Source organism: Apaloderma vittatum, unplaced genomic scaffold (genome assembly GCF_000703405.1).
Source record: "Apaloderma vittatum isolate BGI_N311 unplaced genomic scaffold, ASM70340v1 scaffold5785, whole genome shotgun sequence".
Taxonomy (NCBI): Eukaryota; Metazoa; Chordata; class Aves; order Trogoniformes; family Trogonidae; genus Apaloderma; species Apaloderma vittatum.
In genome coordinates, this window is record NW_009718688.1 from 55,611 (window position 1) to 74,978 (window position 19,368).

The window sequence follows — 19,368 nt, forward strand, 5'->3', positions numbered from 1 at the left end:
CAAGCCAGAAAGGCAGAATTACGGCCAAGCCTACAAGGCAGCCTGTGTGTATTTTGCAGGAAAGACTGGAGAGATGTCACATAGGGATGCTTGCTGTTGAACCCACACTGAGGTGGGAATGCTATAGCCTCTGCTTTCACTAGTTTTCCTGCCTGCCTGTTGTCCTGCAGAGTTGGAGCAACCTTCTCTGAGAGAGGGTGAGGGAGTGAAATTGAGAGGCACAGAGGCACGTGGTCCTTGGACATTAGATCACTTGACTCTAATACAGCAGGGCTGGCTGAAGCTGGCAGAGCGCTGTGCAGACTGCTCAGCTCTGCAGATGTCACTGTGACATGCAGCTAGGGTGCCACAGCAGGAGACCTAAGGCTTCCTCTTCTCTCTTTTTACCTCTGCCTGGCTTTTGGCTCATTCAGAAGGTGCTGAAGCAACTGAAATTGAAATAAGCATAGCCAGCACTCCATTTTTCTTACTTGTCTCAACGTTTCTTTCCCTTACTGATCAACCATGCCCTAGGAAACATTATATCCAGAATAGCTGTCAACAAGGATATGCTAGGGATTCTCAGACCTTTTCTTCTTCTCTTGGGAATGCACTCTGTGGTTTCCTTAAAGGTTTGTTGACAGAACACATACCTTCTCTTTTTGTTACCATTGTCCACAGAAGAACATCACCTGTGAGCTGCCAGTGGCTCTTGCTATGCACAGATCATTAATTGGATTTTGTCCTGGGAGAAGCCACATTTTTTTCCTTAGGAAAACCTGTTTCAGATGAACCTTTTTTTCATCTTTCAGATGAAAGTGGAACATCTGCCACACTTAGCATCCAGATGTGCTAAATCTTGGAAGTTCTTTTCTAACCACGCTATATTTTTTTTCTCTTAACAGTCCGATGTCTTAGCATCTGCAGCATCAATCAAATAAGCTCTCATCCTATACAGATCTCTGAATATTCTGAGCATAGTCCTAAGGAGTCTATGGCAAAAAATAAGAAAAACTGGCCTATGATCAGTAGATTTCAATTATTTCCATTGTAATCAACATCTATATTGTAGAATTTGTATGACACACTGACTGAATAAGATTGAATACTAATGGGATATGGCAAGAATTCACACCGTTGCTTCTTTGTGTGGTAAACTGAGCCATCTGCAGCAATGTACACCCTTTCAGTGGCAAAATATAAAGGTACCATATGAAATGGGAGACTGGGTTACTCCACTGAAATGGAATTTTTCAGTCTCAAGTTAAAATGAAACATGAAACTCAGAATGGTCTTCTCTAGTTGAGGCAAAACAAAACGTCAGGATCAAAGTCCTAAATTTAAAACAAAAAAAAAGTAACAAAAACCAACCAACAAAACAAAAAAAATACCCCAGCCCCCGAACTTTGAGCATGTTTAATATGTATTTATGTCAACATTTGAGCTTTGCACAATTTGTTGAAAAATTTCCAACCAGCTGTAATGAGACTGTATATGTGTCCTGGCACTTATGTTCTCAATTTCATGAATGTAACTGCTCGTTTAAATTGTAATCAGATGCTGCTAGAGCCTCTTGAAGTGTGTGTGCTATTTCACACCTCTGAAGCTGTGTGAATTCCCTGTGTCTTTCCCTCAGTTCTGTAACAAAAGGGAAGAAGCTGAGATTGATCTGCGCTTTCCAATAGCAAGATAGAGGGGATGAAAAAAAAGACAACTTGGAAAAACTAATGCATTATTCTTGCCACAGAGTGTCACTCTTACTCCACCTAAGTTTTAGCTAGTGAAATGAGAAATTTGTCTTTCCTAGTCTGCCTTCTGCACATTTCATTTAAATAACCTGCATAAGTTATAGCATATGTACCCATCATTTTGACATGCTGGGAACATAGATAATGTAATGACTTTAATTTTTAACTATCTGGACAACTCGATAAGAAAAAAGAATTTTTTAATGCAGAGTTGGGACATGCCACATACCATGTAAATCTGTGATTTCAAAGCTTCAAAGGAAGGTTGATTTTTTTTCCAGAACAATTAGTGACAAACCAACTGGCTTGGACATCAGACCAGAAAAACAGTTTTGTGCTTACACAGCTAAGCCAGACCATGTATTTCTGAGCAAAATTGTAAATTATGGCAAATGATGTTTAGTTTGAGGGTTTCTTTGTTAGAATAGAGCATAGGTACTTTTTTTAGTGTATATCCAAGTAAGCATCATATTAAACTCAAATCTGAGACCCTGATTAGGAAACTAAGAGAGAGCAGAAATTCAGTGATATGACAACAAATGTAGAGTTACAGGACATCAGCTGTTTGTTTGGATTTTTTTGTCTGCTTGCATGATAGGATAGCCATGGAGACATTAAAAAAATTCCTCAAAATATTTCAAACTTGTCTGCAGCTGACTGACTATACAATGAGTTTTACATGCGTAGAATATCAGTCTTGTAAATGGATCATATTCATATGCTTAGAACCTTTTTTCTTTCACCAGTGACCTTCCTTGACGTCTCTGAAAATAAAACAAACAAACAAACAAGCAAACTTCCAGTGAGATCTGTACCTAATAGGAGTTTAATTTTGTTTCTGTTTCAGTACCAGAGGCAGCTGGTTCCATTAAGGCAGTGGTTTTGTCTGACACCACCATCAACATATCTTGGAGTGAACCTCTGAAGCCAAATGGACCTCTAGAATCCATCCGCTATCAAATCTCTGTCAATTTATTGCTTTCTGTCCCAGCAATACCCTTGAGAAAAAGTGAATTTCCAAATGGGACACTTATCTGGTCTGTCAGTGGGCTCCAATCTGGAACAAATAATTATTTCAAGGTATAATTACAAGCAGTTTTACCTGGTTGTTCACTAACCTCTAAATCTTAGACTATTCTTCTGTGAAGCTATATGTGTGTTTTGAAAATACCAGTTCAAAACCTGGCAAACTTTTCTCAGTCCTTTAGTCTTCAGCAAAATTAATCATCATAGTTTATTCCTACACGGGTTGTTCAGATTAAATCCTTAGAATTAAGAGCATTTCTATTTGGGGAGCACATCACAGATATCAAAAGTAAATAGAGGCTTCTGCTGCAATCCTGCTGTTACTGCCCTGATACTTGGTGCAACATGCTAAGAGAGGGCCAAACAATGAGAATCCTCTGTTCTCATAGGGACATGCCTGGAACTGTGATCTGCTTGTGAAGGAGGCCAAAACATAAAGGTTTTTCTCAGGAAAGCAACATATCTGAACCATATCTGAAACATTTGAAACATTCATAAACATTCATATATATTATATGAAGAGTATACTTGGCCATTTTGCCAATTGCTGCTTTTCTTCAATAAATAACTTTTTGTTTAACAAAAAAATATTTTTTCTTAGTCCAATAAGCCAGAAGTATCCGCTCTCCATAGAGATGTAAGTGATGACTGAATTAGTAGTTGACTGATTCTGTCTTGCAGCAGTCATATTTTAAATAAAAGTGTATTGGGAAATATCCATGCAAAGTTCACAAGAATATCAATGATAACGCTTTAACAAATGCAGGGGACAAAAGATGACTTAAAAATGCAAGTAGGGACTTCGATACTTGTTGGCCTTTGAAGAAAACCTCTATAGGCAAGAATTTTGCAGAGTGATTGCAAATCTCCTCATTTTATATTTCATTGAAATATGATGCTGTCAGTGCGATAGAAGTAGTTTCTTCCACTGTCCAGGCATGTCATAGACAGAAGAAGATCTAGATTTTTTTAAATACTATATTGAAACAGGATTTTTTTAGAAATATTTTGTAGGGAATATAATAATAGGCCAACCCCAGGATAGCTAGTGGAAGCAATAGAGTGAGATATCCATCCATGAGCTGCTGCAACTCATGTGGACTCCCATATCAGCATCATGCAACATCTCTGGTGGCTTGTGTAGTTACACTGGGCTATGAATGGTGAGAACTGAGAAGCAGACACATCGCCCCCGCCTCTGTCACCTGTGCGGCCAGATTGAGGTGGCAATGCTTTTTGGACAGTCAGGGCAGTGGGAACACTATCTTGAAGTAATGTCAGTATTACTTGCCTAAACATGTGTCATTGCTGTAAGAATGAGCAGAAAATGTTAGCTTAACCTGGAGACAAAATCAAGAAAAAGGAGGAACTAAAGGAGTTCAAAGTAGCAAGGAATAAAAAGGCACTTGGAATGGCTCTCTTAGTATGGTGAAGAAGATGAAAAAAGGAAGAATATGTTGCAGTACCTAGTGCTTTCTTTTCTTTCGGTTTTAGGAATGAGAGACCTGTGACTAGGTACACAACACAATTGCATGAAGCCAACAGTAGCACAACAGTTCAGGAGAAAGAAAAATCAGGTTAAGGACTACTTGTGTAGGTCATATGTATTTTAATCAGCGGCATCTGATAGGCTTAAATTACATGAGGAGATGTTTTAAAACAGCCTGTTCGTGATTACCTTCTGTAACTTTTGGAAGAGAGTAAGTCTCGTAGAGCTAAAGCAAAAGGTCACACTTACCTTCAAAAAGGAAATTATAGACCACTTTGTGTACCTTCAGTATCTGAAGTTATTTTAAGAACTTATTCCATTTTACGAGGACTATATGAGGACACATATTGGTATTATTAGGAAAAAATATTAAATATTTGGTATACAAGCATCTAGAGGAGAACAGAGGAATAAAAACATCCAGTGTGGATTTGTAAGAACAAAACATACTGCTTCTCTTTCTGCAGATGAAGTATTAAAAGGAGAACAGTAAATGATGTATCTGGACAGTGGGGCTATGACAAGAGTCATAGCAAAGGCAACCAAGTAAATATGTCTGCAGAGTGTGCACTTGGTGTATCGCAAATACAGTCAGAGAGTGGTTTTCACAGTTCATGCATAGGCTTGAAGAACATTTAACTGATGGCTGGAGGTGATCTGTTCTGGTCTTAGCTTGATTTTGTGCTTTTGTTACTGATTTGGGTGGTATAATGGGGAATACACATACACGCATATGCCTATATGTATGTATATAAGTATGCATATTCAAACATGAGGTTCAACAAAGCCAAGTGCAAGGTCCTGTGCCTAGGCTGGCACAATCCTCCACATCAATGATGTGGAGGCTACGGGATGAACGGATTGAGAGTAGCCCTGTGGATAAGGACTTGGGGGTATTGATGAATGAAAAGCTGGACATGAGCCAGCAATGTGTGCTGACAGCCCAAAAAGGCAATCGCATCCTGGGCTGTATCAAAAGAAGCATGCTCAGTAGGTCAAGAGGGCTCTGCTCTTGTGAGACCTCACCTGGAGTACTATGTTCAGCTCTGGAAACCTCATCAAAAGAAATGCTTGAACAGGTCCAGAGGAAGGTCATGAGAAAAATCATGGAGGCAGAGCACCTCCCATAAGGGCACACGCTGAGAGAGTTGGGGTTGTTCAGTCTGGAGCAGAGAAGGCTTTGGAGAGACCTTATAGTGGCCTTCTGATACTTAAAGGGGGCCTATAATAAAGATGAGGACAATCCTTTTAGCAAGGCCTGTTGCAATAGGACAAGGGGTAATGCTTTTTGAAGTAAACCAGCTAGATTTAGGTTAGATATAAGGAAGAAAATTTTTGCAGTGAGGACAGTGAGGCACTGCAACAGATTGTGCAGAGAGGTGGCAGATGTCCCATCGCTGGAAACATTCAAGGTCAGGCTTGATGAGGCTCTGAGCAACCTGATCTAGTGAAAGATGTCCCTGCTCACTGCAGGGGGTTGGACTAGATGACCTTTAAAGGTCCCTTCCAACCCAAAATATTCTGATTCTATGATTCTAAGGCAGTGTGCTAAGACATGTCCTCACCTTGTGTTTTTGTGATTATAAAATACTGCCTAGTATGTGATCTGACTTCTGTATGGCTGTGTAAGAGCGTGTGGCATTTAAGAAAGGTCTAGAAAGAGAAAAGTCTTGGTAGAAAGATAAAGCGAGAAACTAAGAAGAGTGTCCGAGGAAGGGGACTTGAGGCCATGAACTTCCAGCCTGAAGATGTATAATGCTGCAGCTCTGAGATTCAAAGTCTTTCTACATCTATAACTATATGGCCTGAATATTGTCTTGTTTAAAAACAGCTAGTCTTTCAAACACTTGGAGTAGTTAAAGCCACATTTAAAAATGATCTGGTACTGTACAGTTCATCTATTTCCTTACTAGGTTCTTGCTTTTCATCCTGATGAGAACTGGTTTTCTGAAAGTGTCGCTGTTATTGCAAAAACTTTTGAGACTCCACCCGCACCTGTCAACATAGTTCCCAGAAACACCACTTTGCAGCTAGAGTGGAGAGCTCCTCTGCATGTCAATGAAACCAGCTTCAGGTTTGAGCTGCGTAAGGTAAAAATATCCCTTAGGGTTTTTTCTAGATCAGGGCAAATTTAACTCACCCTGTTCTGGTGAGCAGAACAGGGTGGTAGTATGTATATGAAGTGGATAATTTGGGCATGGCGACGTCAGTCTTTAGTGGCTCAGAAGGGGCAGGATAGAGGCAGAGTTTGCCAGAAACAGGGGAGAGTGCAGCTGTAGCATTTAATACTCATAGTCTCAAAGAACATCCTGGATGACCCCACCAGGATTCCTCTTGGGGCTCCTGTTTCAGTAGAGTCCCCTCCCTCTTTCCTCACTGCCCTCCCCCAGCCTGGCTTGTAGCTAAAAATCCTAGGTCTGCTTTGCACAGGAAAGAGAAGAAAAGGGTCTTCAACTTTAAATATAAGCTACAAACTAGTACCTGAAATTAATTTTCCTGTGACAGAGGTTAGGAGAAAATGCCAGAGAGAAAAGAGGCCTGGTAGTGCAAACTGTAGAAGTAAGCTCTGCAGTGACAGCAGAATGGATGGGAGCTTCAGATTTTAATTTCTGGACCACTGGACAAAAAATGTCATGTGTTAAACTAGATCACTTAGATTCCCTCGTTAATATAGATAATCAGATTCATTAGGCCTAAAACAAACATTTCCCTCCTCTAAAATATCATAACACAGTTCCACTAAACTGCTTCCCTTGAATTGCATCATGGCGAGCTGAACTCATGGGCATGTCATGGAGAACCAAAAATACAAGCTGCACAGAGAATAAGCAAGGGGAAGGATCTTTCTCACTGTGCAGAGGGATCACTTAATCTGTTCTCCTTCATAGCTGCCAAGACTTGTGAGACTCTCAGAAACAAAGAATAAATCTAGGTTTTTTGCCCTTAGTGCCTAAGAGGACAAAATTCTGTGATTGAAACAGCACATGTGTAAACTTTCCCCTATGATATTAAAAGGTGGCAGAGTAGTTAATCCACGCAGGAATAGAACTCTGACACACTTTAAGCAGAGCAAAGAAATGGATCATGATTATACTTTATTTTTCTAGTGGCAAGCAAGAAGTTATTGGTTTTCTCCTACAAGCACTACGTGCACAGCAAATCTTGTTTACACATGCAATCTCACAGGAACTCTTCCTTCAACCAACTACTTTGTAAGAGTAACAGTAGTTTATGTGACAGGAGCAAAAAGCACTTCCTCTTCAACAAGCTTTAAAACTACAGGTAAGCACTTAATACAAGGTTCTGGGCCCTTCATTTCAAGAAGGACAGGGAACTGCTTGAAAGAGTCCAGGGCAGAGCCACAAAGATGATGAAGGGAGTGGAACATCTCCCTTATGAGGAAAGGCTGAAGGAGCTGGGTCTCTTTAGCTTGGAGAAGAGGAGGCTGAGGGGTGTCTTCATTCATGTTTATAAATATGTAAAGGGCGAGTGTCAGGAGGACAGGGCCAGGCTCTTCTCAGTGATGTCCCATGATAGGACAACGGGCAATGGGTACAAGCTGGAGCACAGGAGGTTACATAAAAATGTTAGAAAAAACTTTTTCCCTGTGAGGGTGACAGAGCACTGGCACAGGCTGCCCAGGGAGGTGGTGGAGTCTCCTTTTCTGGAGACATTCAAAACCTGCCTGGACATGTTCCTGTGTGACCTACTGTAGGTGATCCTGCTCTGGCAGGGGGGCTGGACTGGATGATCTTTCGAGATCCCTTCCAACCCCTGACATTCTGTGATTCTGGGATGATTTTAAGACTATTTTCAGGACATGAATATTCAAACACAATACTTTGTGCAATTTAGGAGGCAATTTTCTTATACTAAGAGCCAATAGTTTAATGTGCTTGAAAGATAAATAACACAATACCATACATGCTAAATTAATAAGAGGAAAGAAATAAGGTTCACTTTCCTCAGAAAGAGCGAGGGAAACAAATCAAATGCCTATACACATGTGAACTCGTAACTACTCTGAAAGGCTGCATGTGAATGAAGACTTCGAAATTTGTCCATCGCAAAGAGAAGGCCAAAGATTCATTCTCCAAGTGGATTATTGATACAGATCCTCCATCATTTTGTATGTCTAAACACAATCTAAATTTTTTTTGTGCCCATTAGCCTTTTGTCTTGCTAATATAAAAATTTTAAGTTTTCTGTTTCTTCCCCTGTTTGGCCTTAGCTGGTGTTCCCAGTAAGCCAGGAGTTCCAAAAAAAGCAGAAGACATTAAAAACTCTGTACAGTGGGAAAAGGCTGATGACAATGGAAGCAACCTGACCTACTACATCTTAGAAAGCAGGTAAGCTACACATGCAGGCACTCTTTACCTAGGGAGCAGCCCAGGATAAATGTGGATGGGCAGGACCTTTCAGTTTGGCTCTGATAGGAAGAGTGAAATATCTATGATGCATATGGCCTCTCTCATGGGATCTCTGTCTTGGGTAAACTAAGCAGCCATCATTTCTAGAAATTTCTGAAAAATTTGAAAGAAAGTATACACTAATGACATTTCTAGACCAACCCTGAAATACAAGGATATATCTGGATGTTGGTGAATTAGAAGATTTGGATATATTTTCAAATCACAAATTTCAAGCAGGTAGTATGTATTTTTGGCTAAAATATATGTAGAAAAGTTTTGGTGTTCAGAGGACTCATGAAAAGGTGTTATAAAATTGCCAGAAAAATCGTAAGGTGTTCCCACCAACATGGGATGACTGGATAATTTTTCAAGTGTTCCATCATCAAATACAGATTGCCTGGACTATATATGTCACGCTCATTAAGCGTCTATGGAACACCAGTTCTCACTAATTCCTGCACTGGCATTGGAAGGGCTGAACAGACAGATTAGAGTGTATTGCTTGTAGGCAGTAAATTTGAAACTTCTCATTTCTTGAGCCTGACTTCGGAGGGGCCTGTTTAAGGCAGCCTGTGCAAGGCTTAATTAATTCATTATTTAAAAAAGAGGACAGCTGATCTTCCAAGCTGTTCCTATGATGTTTGAAATCAGGATTAGTGGATGGAAGCAAGTTTTTAAACTCAGCTATTATTTCTTTTTCCTTAGTTAACTCTGTGCTTATGAAAGCAAAGGATTGACAGCGCTGTGAAGCTGGGCATACTTTATCTATATAAGTTTTCACTCAGACATATTTTCCTGGTGCTGTAAGCTTCCTCCACAGAGTTCCATGACTGTATAGCAGCACTGACCTGCATGTTATGAGACCACAATAACTTTGATATGCCAACAACCAGTTTGTACCAGGTTTGCTGTGGGTGGGTAAAGAAAGGACAGTCCCTTGGCCTGTGTCAGGGCTGTATGTTAGCCACTGGGTTCTCCAGGCTCCTGTTTTTTTACCTCTGGAATCATAATGAACCACTGACTTGTTTTTGTTTTTTTAAATGAAATAAGCTTTTATCCTGTAGCTTGAATATGCACATGCTGATGGTTTTCACTGAATTTTGCTTTGAGCCTCGTGGCCCTCTTATACCAGGGAGAAAAAATTTGGGTCAGTTGCATAGCATTCTAGAAAATACTGGAATAGCTCTTTGAAACAACCCCTGTTTTTCATACAGCTCTGGTAGGAACATGTACATACCAAACATATGAACATATAATTTTCTCATTTCTTTCTGGTTTAGAAGTGTTTGACCTTTTTTCTGCTTTAAAGTGTGTTGGAAGAATGATTGACATGCTCATGAAGGTCATTTCACATGAAATACTATGGTCTTGTGTGAAATGAAATGACATTTCAGATGTGGCCTTTCAAGTTTATATACGTGATCTTCTTTTGGTTGGTGAATAATCAGCCCTGAATTTATTGTGAGCCATCAATCTCAGTCCAATGGGGAAAGGAAGAAATAATACCCAGCAGTCAGCAGATACTATGGGAAACTGGCTAGCTAAAGAATTGTGTCTTCACTGCCAATGACTTGTTTCCTGTTTAGCTTGTGAAACCTGATGCACAAGAGCCACTGAATTACTCTGGGCTCTGGAAAGCAAAAACCTTTAACAAGACACTTTTTTTTTTTTTTTCCTGAAAGCTAAATAAGAAGGGTTTGAAATCTTGGCTGCGAGGTATACACTGAAACAGGTGAAAGGGTGCTGGAGTTTTTAATGTCTAAAACGTTCTAGCATTTCATTTCCAATGCCAAGCTAAAGATGTGTGATTCCTAGCATTGCTGAAATGGCATGATACAATTTTCTGCTCTGTAGCCAAAACCCAACAACCAGATTACGTTTTCATGCAGGCAGAGAGATGTTGTAAAGGCCATGGAATTTACGTGAAGAATGGAGAGGGGGCAGCAGGAAACTTCCCTCACTGTGTTACTGGCGTACTTGTTATTTTGCTGTGCCTGTTGCAGGAAGAAGCCTGACAACACCAGCAAAATGCAGTCCTTGTGGAAGGTGGTTTATAATGGCTCCTGTGAGAGTATCTGCACATGGAAGGCCAAGAACTTAGAAGGAGCTTTCCAGTTCAGAGCAGCAGCTGCAAACGTGCTGGGACTTGGTGAATACAGTGACACAAGCAAGGATATAATTTTGAGTGAATGTATGTCCTGTGCTTCCTTACTTTGGCAATCAACTTTTTTATGCAGAATAATCATACCAGTTTGTGAAGAGGGACCTACTATTTTAATAATGAAATTGCTGCACGGGTGAAGTAGTATGTCTAAGAGGTAAAAAATGGTGACATTTATTTGGTGACCCCATCGTCTAGTGCTCATCCAAGCTCTTTTGCATGGAACAGCGGGGCCTGAAATTTGCTTCTGCTGATTTATACTGGTTTGTCTCTGCGGCCCTGCACTCTGCATTATGATATGACTCTTGAAATAAAGGCAAACTCCCACAGTGGATAAGGACATTCTTCAACCAGAATGTTAGACCTACACTCTGTGGGTGCTTTTGAAAGTCTCATCTTGAGTAGTGAAACAGTTCAGCATTTTTTCTTTCTGTACACACGGTGGGTCATCACAGGAATGGGCCAGAGCTAGAGAAGGGCCATTAGGTCTACCAAATGTTGACATCTACATACATCCTGAAAGGGAGCTTTGTGCAGAGGAAGACATTTACACAGCAGGCAGCTCAAGGGTTCTCTCAGGTTTGCTCAGCTCCATAGGATTGATATTGTTTCTCTATATGGTCATTAACCAATTGTCCCCTTCTATTTAACAGATACTGTGGTCTTCCCAGACACCAACATTGCCATTGCTGCTGTGACTGGAGTTGTTGTGCTGGGCTTGACTGTGGTCTTGCTGTTAGGTTTTGGTATGTGGCTAAGTTTTTTGCATATCCTTGGTTTGCCAGGCCTCAGTAAAAGGCAGTTCATACGGTGAGAGATGATTGGCCTCCAGGTTTTGGGAAATACTGAACAATCCTCAGGGTGGGAGCTGGCAGAAATTTCTCTCTTTTTATCCTTTGAGGCCCTAGGGATGACTGGTTGTGTTTTTGATATCAAGGACAGTATACCATTTTGCTCCATCCTTCAGACATTTCTTGCTGTTGATTCCCTGCTCGGAGAGCACAGGAATGCTGAAGGAACTCTGTGTTCCTGTGTATTCTTATAAAAACTTGTATCTTGTAATTCCCAAGTTGGGTACTGCGCTTATTCACCAAGGGGCCCCATTTTTTTTTCTCTTAAACTTCGTTCCTGAACAAAAGATGTATAGATTACCCTGTGATGTAGATGTCCACATGTGAGGGTCCTTCCCTCTCACTCCTCATCTTCTTCCTGGGATACAGCTGCAGCCCTTAGGGTTTGGGTCTTGCCACATACACAAGTGGATACTTGACTTATTTCTTAGCTCAGGAAGCTAAATCTCTTTTGTGGGAGAAAAATGGTGGCCAGATGGAAGTGTCTTGCTTACATGAGCTACTGGAGGGCCATGTTGAATAAAATAACAAAAACCTAGTAGCCTTTCAGCCTTCATCCACATGCTGGGATGCTCTCCGAGTGAAATATCTGGCAGTCTGCTTTTCTGTTCCAGCATGGCACCAAAGATGGAAATCCAGAAAACAAGCCTTCCCTGGACAGATAGTGTTTATGAAGGAAGATAAAGAATTAGCTCAACTCAGAGGAGTGGCTGAGACAGTAGGACTAGCCAATGCCTGTTATGCTCTAAGGTATGTCCTTGGAGCACATATATTTTCAGGTTGAAAACATGTAAGAGTGCTTCATCGGTGCAGTCATCTCTGACACCTCAGGGTGGAGGTGCACTGCAGGGCAGATCTGCTCAGAAATACACCCTGCCATGTGGGCTCCCTAGCCTGGGCTGCCCCTAGCCCACCCTGAATGCTCACATTTGCAAGAAACACAAGCACACGGGCAAGAAAGAAGTCCTGGTGCTTTCTAATAGCTTCCAAAACGCCCAGCCTTCACCTGAGCGCTCTTTAAATGTACCTGATGAGACAAATAGCACCAGATTCATCTGAGAAAGAGTTTTAATAACATTTCAAACGTTCTCAGGCATGAACAAGTGACTAGTATTGCTGTTTTGTAGCACTCTTCCTTCTCAAGCAGAAATTGAATTATTGCCAGCTTTCCCTCGGGACAAACTGAACTTACACAAATTATTAGGAAGCGGAGCATTCGGAGAGGTGTATGAAGGGACTGCGGTAGATATCCTGGCAGATGGAAGAGGAGAATGCAAAGTAGCAGTCAAGGTAATCACAGATGTGTGTTTATTTGGCAACAAAATGGGGTGGGCACAGAGATTTGGCTCAGAGGTTTTACCACAGAAACTGGTGTTGACAGATGTGGGTATTTCCTCGCAGTATTTCTTGCAAGTCACTTAAAGCTGAGCCTATCTCCTTGTAATGATCGCTGGAAAATAATGTGTACTGCTTAGCTTAACCACTAGATGATAAAGTGGTGGTGACCTAAGTGCTACTACACTTTTGCTTTCTGTTGAGCAGACTTTGAAGAAGGGTGCAACAGACCACGAGAAGAGTGAATTCTTGAAGGAGGCATACTTAATGAGGTAGGGACAGCTTTGCCACTAGGCACCCTTCAAAGGCAATATTGTGTGAGGGTGACAGCCTTCAAGAGAAATGAAAGCAATACTTTCCTCTAAACAAAGTACTATGGTGTTTTTGGGGTGTTCTCCCATTTCTGCTAAAAAATTAAATCGCTACTGATGAATCTTCTGAAAAAAAACCTATGAAACCAATTAGTAAAATTTAAGATACAGACTGCAATTTCAGTATCCTCCTATCAGGGATTAATTGGGGTGTGGACTGATGCATTTCAGTATCTTTGCTCCCTTAAAACTAAATTAGTTGTTAAAGGCAATTGGGCAGCATTTAGCTAATCCCATTTTACCAAAATAAGCATATCAAAACAAGCTGATATTTTGAAGTTTCAAGTTACTGTGGAAATTATTTTTTTAAAAAAAACGTGCACACTTACCACTAGAGGCTGCCACATACCTCTTCTATTGAGGGAGACTTGAAAAAATGGTGCATCTGTCACCAGTGTGAGAATTTCACACAGAAGGATCTGTGTGTCAGCTAGAAATCTGTTTTTCCAGAGTCTCCATAGAAGCAAGTAGAAGTTCAGCTGAAGTTTTCAGATAGTAATACAAGATTAAGAGTGTGGTTTAGTTTTCAGATGCACTTCTGCACCCCTCTGGTTTGTATTTCATGAGTGCAGAATTAGAAGTATCTTTTGAAAAATGAAGGATTTTATATCCGCTGTAGCAAACACAGTGTTACTAAATTTGAAATTGAGTTTCACGGGATTATTTTTTTTACATATTTGAAAAAATATCTTGCATTTTTTGCCCAACTTTTTTCACACTCTGTACATTGAATGAGGTAAGAGGCTTCTGAAAAGTGAAATGGAACCATGTCATTGAAGTGTAAATTAATGACAAAGAGTAAGTGGTGTGTGTAAACTTCCTGCAATCTATCTGCAGTCTACCTAGCAGTCGTAAATCCATTTGAGGTCTTTTTTTCTGTGTAGTATTGAAGTGATAGGTACCTGTAGTTAAAGTCTCTTAAGGTTCTCTGATTCTGCTTTTTTGTGGCAGCTAATAATCCCAAACCAGAAATCGTGGAAAAATATATAAGGGAAAATTATTACATTTAAATGTAAATGCTGATGTGGCCCCATATGCACACAAATGCAATGAGACATAGAAACAAAGAGAACAGAAAAGTTTAAATATTATATGTATCCAATAGTCATTAAACAATAATTAAAAATTGTATGCTTTATATGTTTTAAATCTTTCATTTCTATTTTTATTTGAAAAAAAAGAGAAGAATTATTAACTCCCTCTTGGAGGGCTTAATGACTTTTCTTGATGTTCATCTGTAAGGCCTCATAAATGAAACCAAGAGCAGAAAAGAAAAATAACTAGACCTGATTGTTTACAAACCTTGATGTTAGATATTTAAATGCAACTGTTAGTTTGCTTGTCTTTTTGGATGTTTATTGAAACAGTGTTATGCATACTGACCCAACAAGGCACCTATTTATTTCTTCTATTATTACTATACAGCAATGGGGAAATTTAGTTGCTTTTATTTCAAAAGTAATTTCCTGTTGGTTGTTGGTGAGTCATTTGTTTACAAATACATGTAGCGAATTCTTGGGTGTATCCCTTTACGTGTGAAGTAAGGAATGACAGCTCAGTGGAGAAAGGTTTGTGTGAGTTGTAAGGAAAGTGCCAGGTGCTCCTTCCCTCTTTTTGTTCTTGAGAGTGCCAAAGTTTGATTGAGAGGTATGTGCTAGGGGCCGGGGGGGACTGTCAAATTCAAAATCACACATTTTGCTAGTCTTTGCCCACACCTAAGCTTGTGTGAATTCAAAGAGGCTAGAAGGAAAATGTCTCTCTGTTTTGTTTGTTTACACTGGTGCATTTGACAGCATTTTGGACACCCTCAGTTCCCCCAGTAGAGTCAAGTTTCTTTGACTGCTGGTGCAAGTCCTTTCACAGAGCAGCATGAAGGGAAAACTATTTTCTAAGGCAAGAAATATGATTGTGAAGACACAGGTACTGACAGAGGCAATAAATATTTGTCATTCTTTGAAAAGTGCTAAATGTGAGAGTGCTGATGGCTCTGTGGTAATCTCTATCTTTCTGGACACACACAGGCAATTACTAGTATATCTGCAAGTATTCCTCGTGTCTTAAAAATGCACTGTGAGAAACAGTTCTTCTCTGAACTGTAAAAATAATAGGTTACACCTTGTGCTTTTATGGTTCTCTGTGCGTTTCTCTGAATCAGCAGTTCTACTGTGAATATAGTAGTAAAAGTACTCTATTAAAATAATACAGATACCTTTAATGTACAGGTGGCAATTCATGTTATTCCTAGACGAGTTTGCCATTTGGCTACCTTTCTTTCCTTCCTGGAAATATAATGAAGTGTACGTTTAACAAACACGCATGCATTAGAGTGGCCTAAAGTGTCAAAGCCTGTAATTATGAAAGGGTGACCCTGAACTTTCTACAATACTGAGCAAATCCAGGCACTCTGAATTACTGAATCATGTTGTTTGTAGAGGCAGGATTGCAGAGTCCACACTGTCCATTCACTGCCTGTAGTTCTATGCACTTCATTAGCTATCAACCCGATGGATTTTTCAGAGATCATCTTACAGTTGTTTCCTTCTCTTTAGCAAATTTGATCACCCCCACATTCTGAAGTTGCTTGGTGTATGCTTGTTAAATGAACCTCAGTACCTTATATTGGAGCTGATGGAAGGAGGGGATCTACTTAGCTATTTACGAGGAGCCAGAAAGCAAAAGGTAAGGTAAAGACCAGGAGACTTATATTTTTAACCTGTAACTGCTCCCAGTTTCTCACTTTTTCCCTTTCTCTAAGACTATGTGGATGTTCAGCTGTTTCTGTACTGGCAAGGTCTGACATGGCTTTTTCCTAATGCTCTGGGACCTCAATGTTGAGGGCTGACCTCACATTCAGAATTGCTGTGCAGAAGATTGAATGTCATTAGACCACTGACCAAAGCTGTGTTTTCAGTCGTGAGATGTCTGCTGAGTTTCTTTCTATGAATGCCATGAACAGCCCTTTGAAAAGTGATCATAACTAATGGTGGTCATGTATCTGGTCTATTAGGCCTCAAGGGTGTTTTTTTGTCTTTGAATATCAGCAGTATCCTTAATAGGCTAGGCATAGTCCAGGCATATATGAAGATACTATCTCTGTGCCTCTATCTTCAAATCCTTTAGAAGGAAAGAGGAGAAAAGAATAAAGAATAATTAACTAATTGATCATTAGATCAATTAGTTAATTAGTAATTAAGTAGGTAATATTTCCCATAGTTAGCATGCAGATTAAGAATATGAATGGTAGGATTGTAGGTCAAAAGGACCTGACACTGAATTTTATAGCATTATAGCAACTGTCTAATTCATTTACTTGATCAGATCAAATCCACAGTCAGTATTGAATTGTACTAAAATGCTACTAGAATAATATATTACACAGCTTAATACAGCAGCAAGCAAACCTGATCTGGTAGTGGGAGGAAATTTTCAGGGTCCCATTTCTCCCATTGTCCCAGGATATTCTTAGCTCCAAATCAAGAAACAGGATGTGTTCATTTGCCCTGCAGTGCAGCGATTAGGCAGTTTATCCTGCTGGTAGTTAACAGTCCCTCTTATTGATGTACAGAGATTTTGCACCTCTGCTTTGAGTGTTTTGGAAAAATCCTATACATTTCAAATGAGGAAATGATACTATCTTTGCATTAGGGAGGTTGTCATTCTGAGTTTGTCAAGCTGGAAGTCATGGCTAACGTCTGTCTTTGTTTCTTGTAGCTCCAGAGTCCCTTACTGACAGTGATTGACCTCTTGGATATATGTTTGGATATTTGCAAAGGCTGTGTCTATTTAGAGAAAATGCATTTTATACACAGGTACACAGCTTATTTTCACAGTCTTCCAAGGTTTACCTGCAATATTGGGACTAGTTATCTTACCTGGGAAAAAAAATGCCTAGAAAGATGTAACAGGGAAAGTGAGAGCACTGAAGTAAAATTTAATGTTATGCTTTTCTGCTAAAAATCTCTCACAAAATGGTGAGCTGCTCTAAGATCTGGATCCAGGACTCATTGCACCCTAGGCAAGGATCATATCCCATGCAAGACAGAGAAGGGCAAGTGAGGAGATTAACTTACTTTCTTCATCTGCCTAATGTGTAATTACAGAAGACACAGAGCTAGACTTTTCCCAGAGTTGGACAGGAAGAAGATGAGACGGAACAGGCACAACGTACACCAAGGGAAATTAGATAATATTGTTCACAGCATGCAGGGTCAATCACTGGAAGAGGTTGTCTAGAAGGTGGCTGTGTCATCTCTAGTCTTGAGCATATGCAAAACTTAACTGGATGAGGTCCTAAGCCACTTGATCTGATCTTGAGGTTGGTACACTTCTGAAGAGAGACTTGAATCAGATGATCTCCAGAGGTCCCTTCTGCCCTGAGTTATTCTGCAATGCTAACTCCAATTCTCTTGTTTCTGCCTTACAAATCAGGGACCTTGCTGCTCGCAACTGCCTTGTGTCTGAGAAGGAATACGATCACTCCTCCCGGATAGTAAAGATTGGTGATTTTGGACTTGCCAGAGATATCTATAAAAATGATTATTACAGGAAAATAGGAGAAGGCCTACTCCCTGTCAGATGGATGGCTCCTGAAAGCCTCATTGACGGCGTCTTTACAAATCACTCTGATGTTTGGTGAGTTGTAGCAGCCACACAGCTGTGGGAATAATCATACTAAATCCCACTGAAGGAAAATACTGGTATACAGGAGGAATGAGGAGGGTGCGTATTGCCATCTCTAATATTTTTTTTAGGGTAAGACAGATTTCCTCCTAAGCGATATTTTAATAAGCTAATGAAAAGTCTGGCACCACGGCAATACCTGTATGGATATATTTCTTAATGCTTTGAGCTCTAGCTTTGGGTTCTGTCTGGAAAGAACTAATGCCACTCAATCAAACAATTTTGTAAGAGGCCCACAATGTGTTTTTTGCTTGACTGGGTGGTGAACTGACTGCTTCCATGCTGTTCCATTATCTTTTCCATTAGATTAATTGCCTTTTCCTCCCTACAGCCAAATACTGTTCCCTTATGATTTCACTCGCTTCTGGTGACTTCTTTATTTTGAAGCCCAGATTTCCTGGCATCATCAGGGGAAGGTCATCATACTTTGCTCTGAAAGTTTACTTCAAGTATGTACTTGAGTGGGTTTGTATTTGTGGTGAAGAAGCAGAGATCCACTGTCAGGAGGCGTGGAAAACAGATCAAACCAGATACATTAAACCTGAGTTTCACACAAGTTTAGATTTTGGTAGCCATAGGTACCCACGGTGGGCCATAGCCTACCAATCTTCTCCTAGTTTTCAGCCCCTGCAGCCCATCTTACATTTAGCTAAGCGAGTAGTTTAGTGCTCTGTGACAAACCAAATGAAGTGCTGATTGCTTTGTGAGTGGCGCTTAGAAGAAATTTGTCTGTCTCCATTTCCAAGGACACCTCTAAAGATTTCTAAACACTTGTTTAAGTGAGGACATGCTCAACCAGAGAGTGTTGCCAGGGGAAGCTGTGTGCACTCAGTGTCTTCTAAGCTGCATGTCAGCAAGTGTGAGAATGTGTGTCAGTTCTACACATTTATTTTAGCTGTTCCAGAGGCTGGCTCAAGGATGTACAAATTGTTTCACAAAAAAAATTAAAACTCCTTACTCCCAATTTTTCTAACTGAGTCTTATTCTTAGGTTAGAGACATTTTTACAGTTAGTAGGGAGATTGTTCATGATGATTATTGTAATCAAATTTTTTTGTTTGTATTTCTTAGGGCTTTTGGAGTCTTAGTGTGGGAAACATTAACTTTGGGTCAAAAGCCATACCCAGCTTTCTCCAATGCAGAAGTTTTACACCATGTACGATCAGGAGGAAGGCTGGAATCTCCAAACAATTGTCCTGGTGCCCTGTAAGTTAATTTTGTTTAAACGTTGTTGACAACATTTATAAGAAACAAGAGGCTTATTGCCAGGTGGCAGTCATTTTGAATGTTACTTAAGCCCATGCAAAGCTCAACATC

General features: G+C 40.2%; 1 protein-coding gene across 1 annotated transcript in view; it reads left to right on the forward strand.

Annotated features, from left to right (window-relative positions):
* ROS1 (ROS proto-oncogene 1 , receptor tyrosine kinase) overlaps nt 1-19,368 on the forward strand; it is a 74,574-nt gene that overhangs the window by 37,360 nt on the left and 17,846 nt on the right. Inside the window, 13 exon segments of the mRNA XM_009870325.1 lie at nt 2,575-2,807; nt 6,156-6,332; nt 7,350-7,524; nt 8,474-8,591; nt 10,658-10,845; nt 11,469-11,561; nt 12,281-12,416; nt 12,794-12,956; nt 13,209-13,273; nt 15,922-16,051; nt 17,084-17,181; nt 17,801-18,004; nt 19,123-19,257. Of these exon segments, the coding sequence (XP_009868627.1) occupies nt 2,575-2,807; nt 6,156-6,332; nt 7,350-7,524; nt 8,474-8,591; nt 10,658-10,845; nt 11,469-11,561; nt 12,281-12,416; nt 12,794-12,956; nt 13,209-13,273; nt 15,922-16,051; nt 17,084-17,181; nt 17,801-18,004; nt 19,123-19,257 (1,915 nt within the window).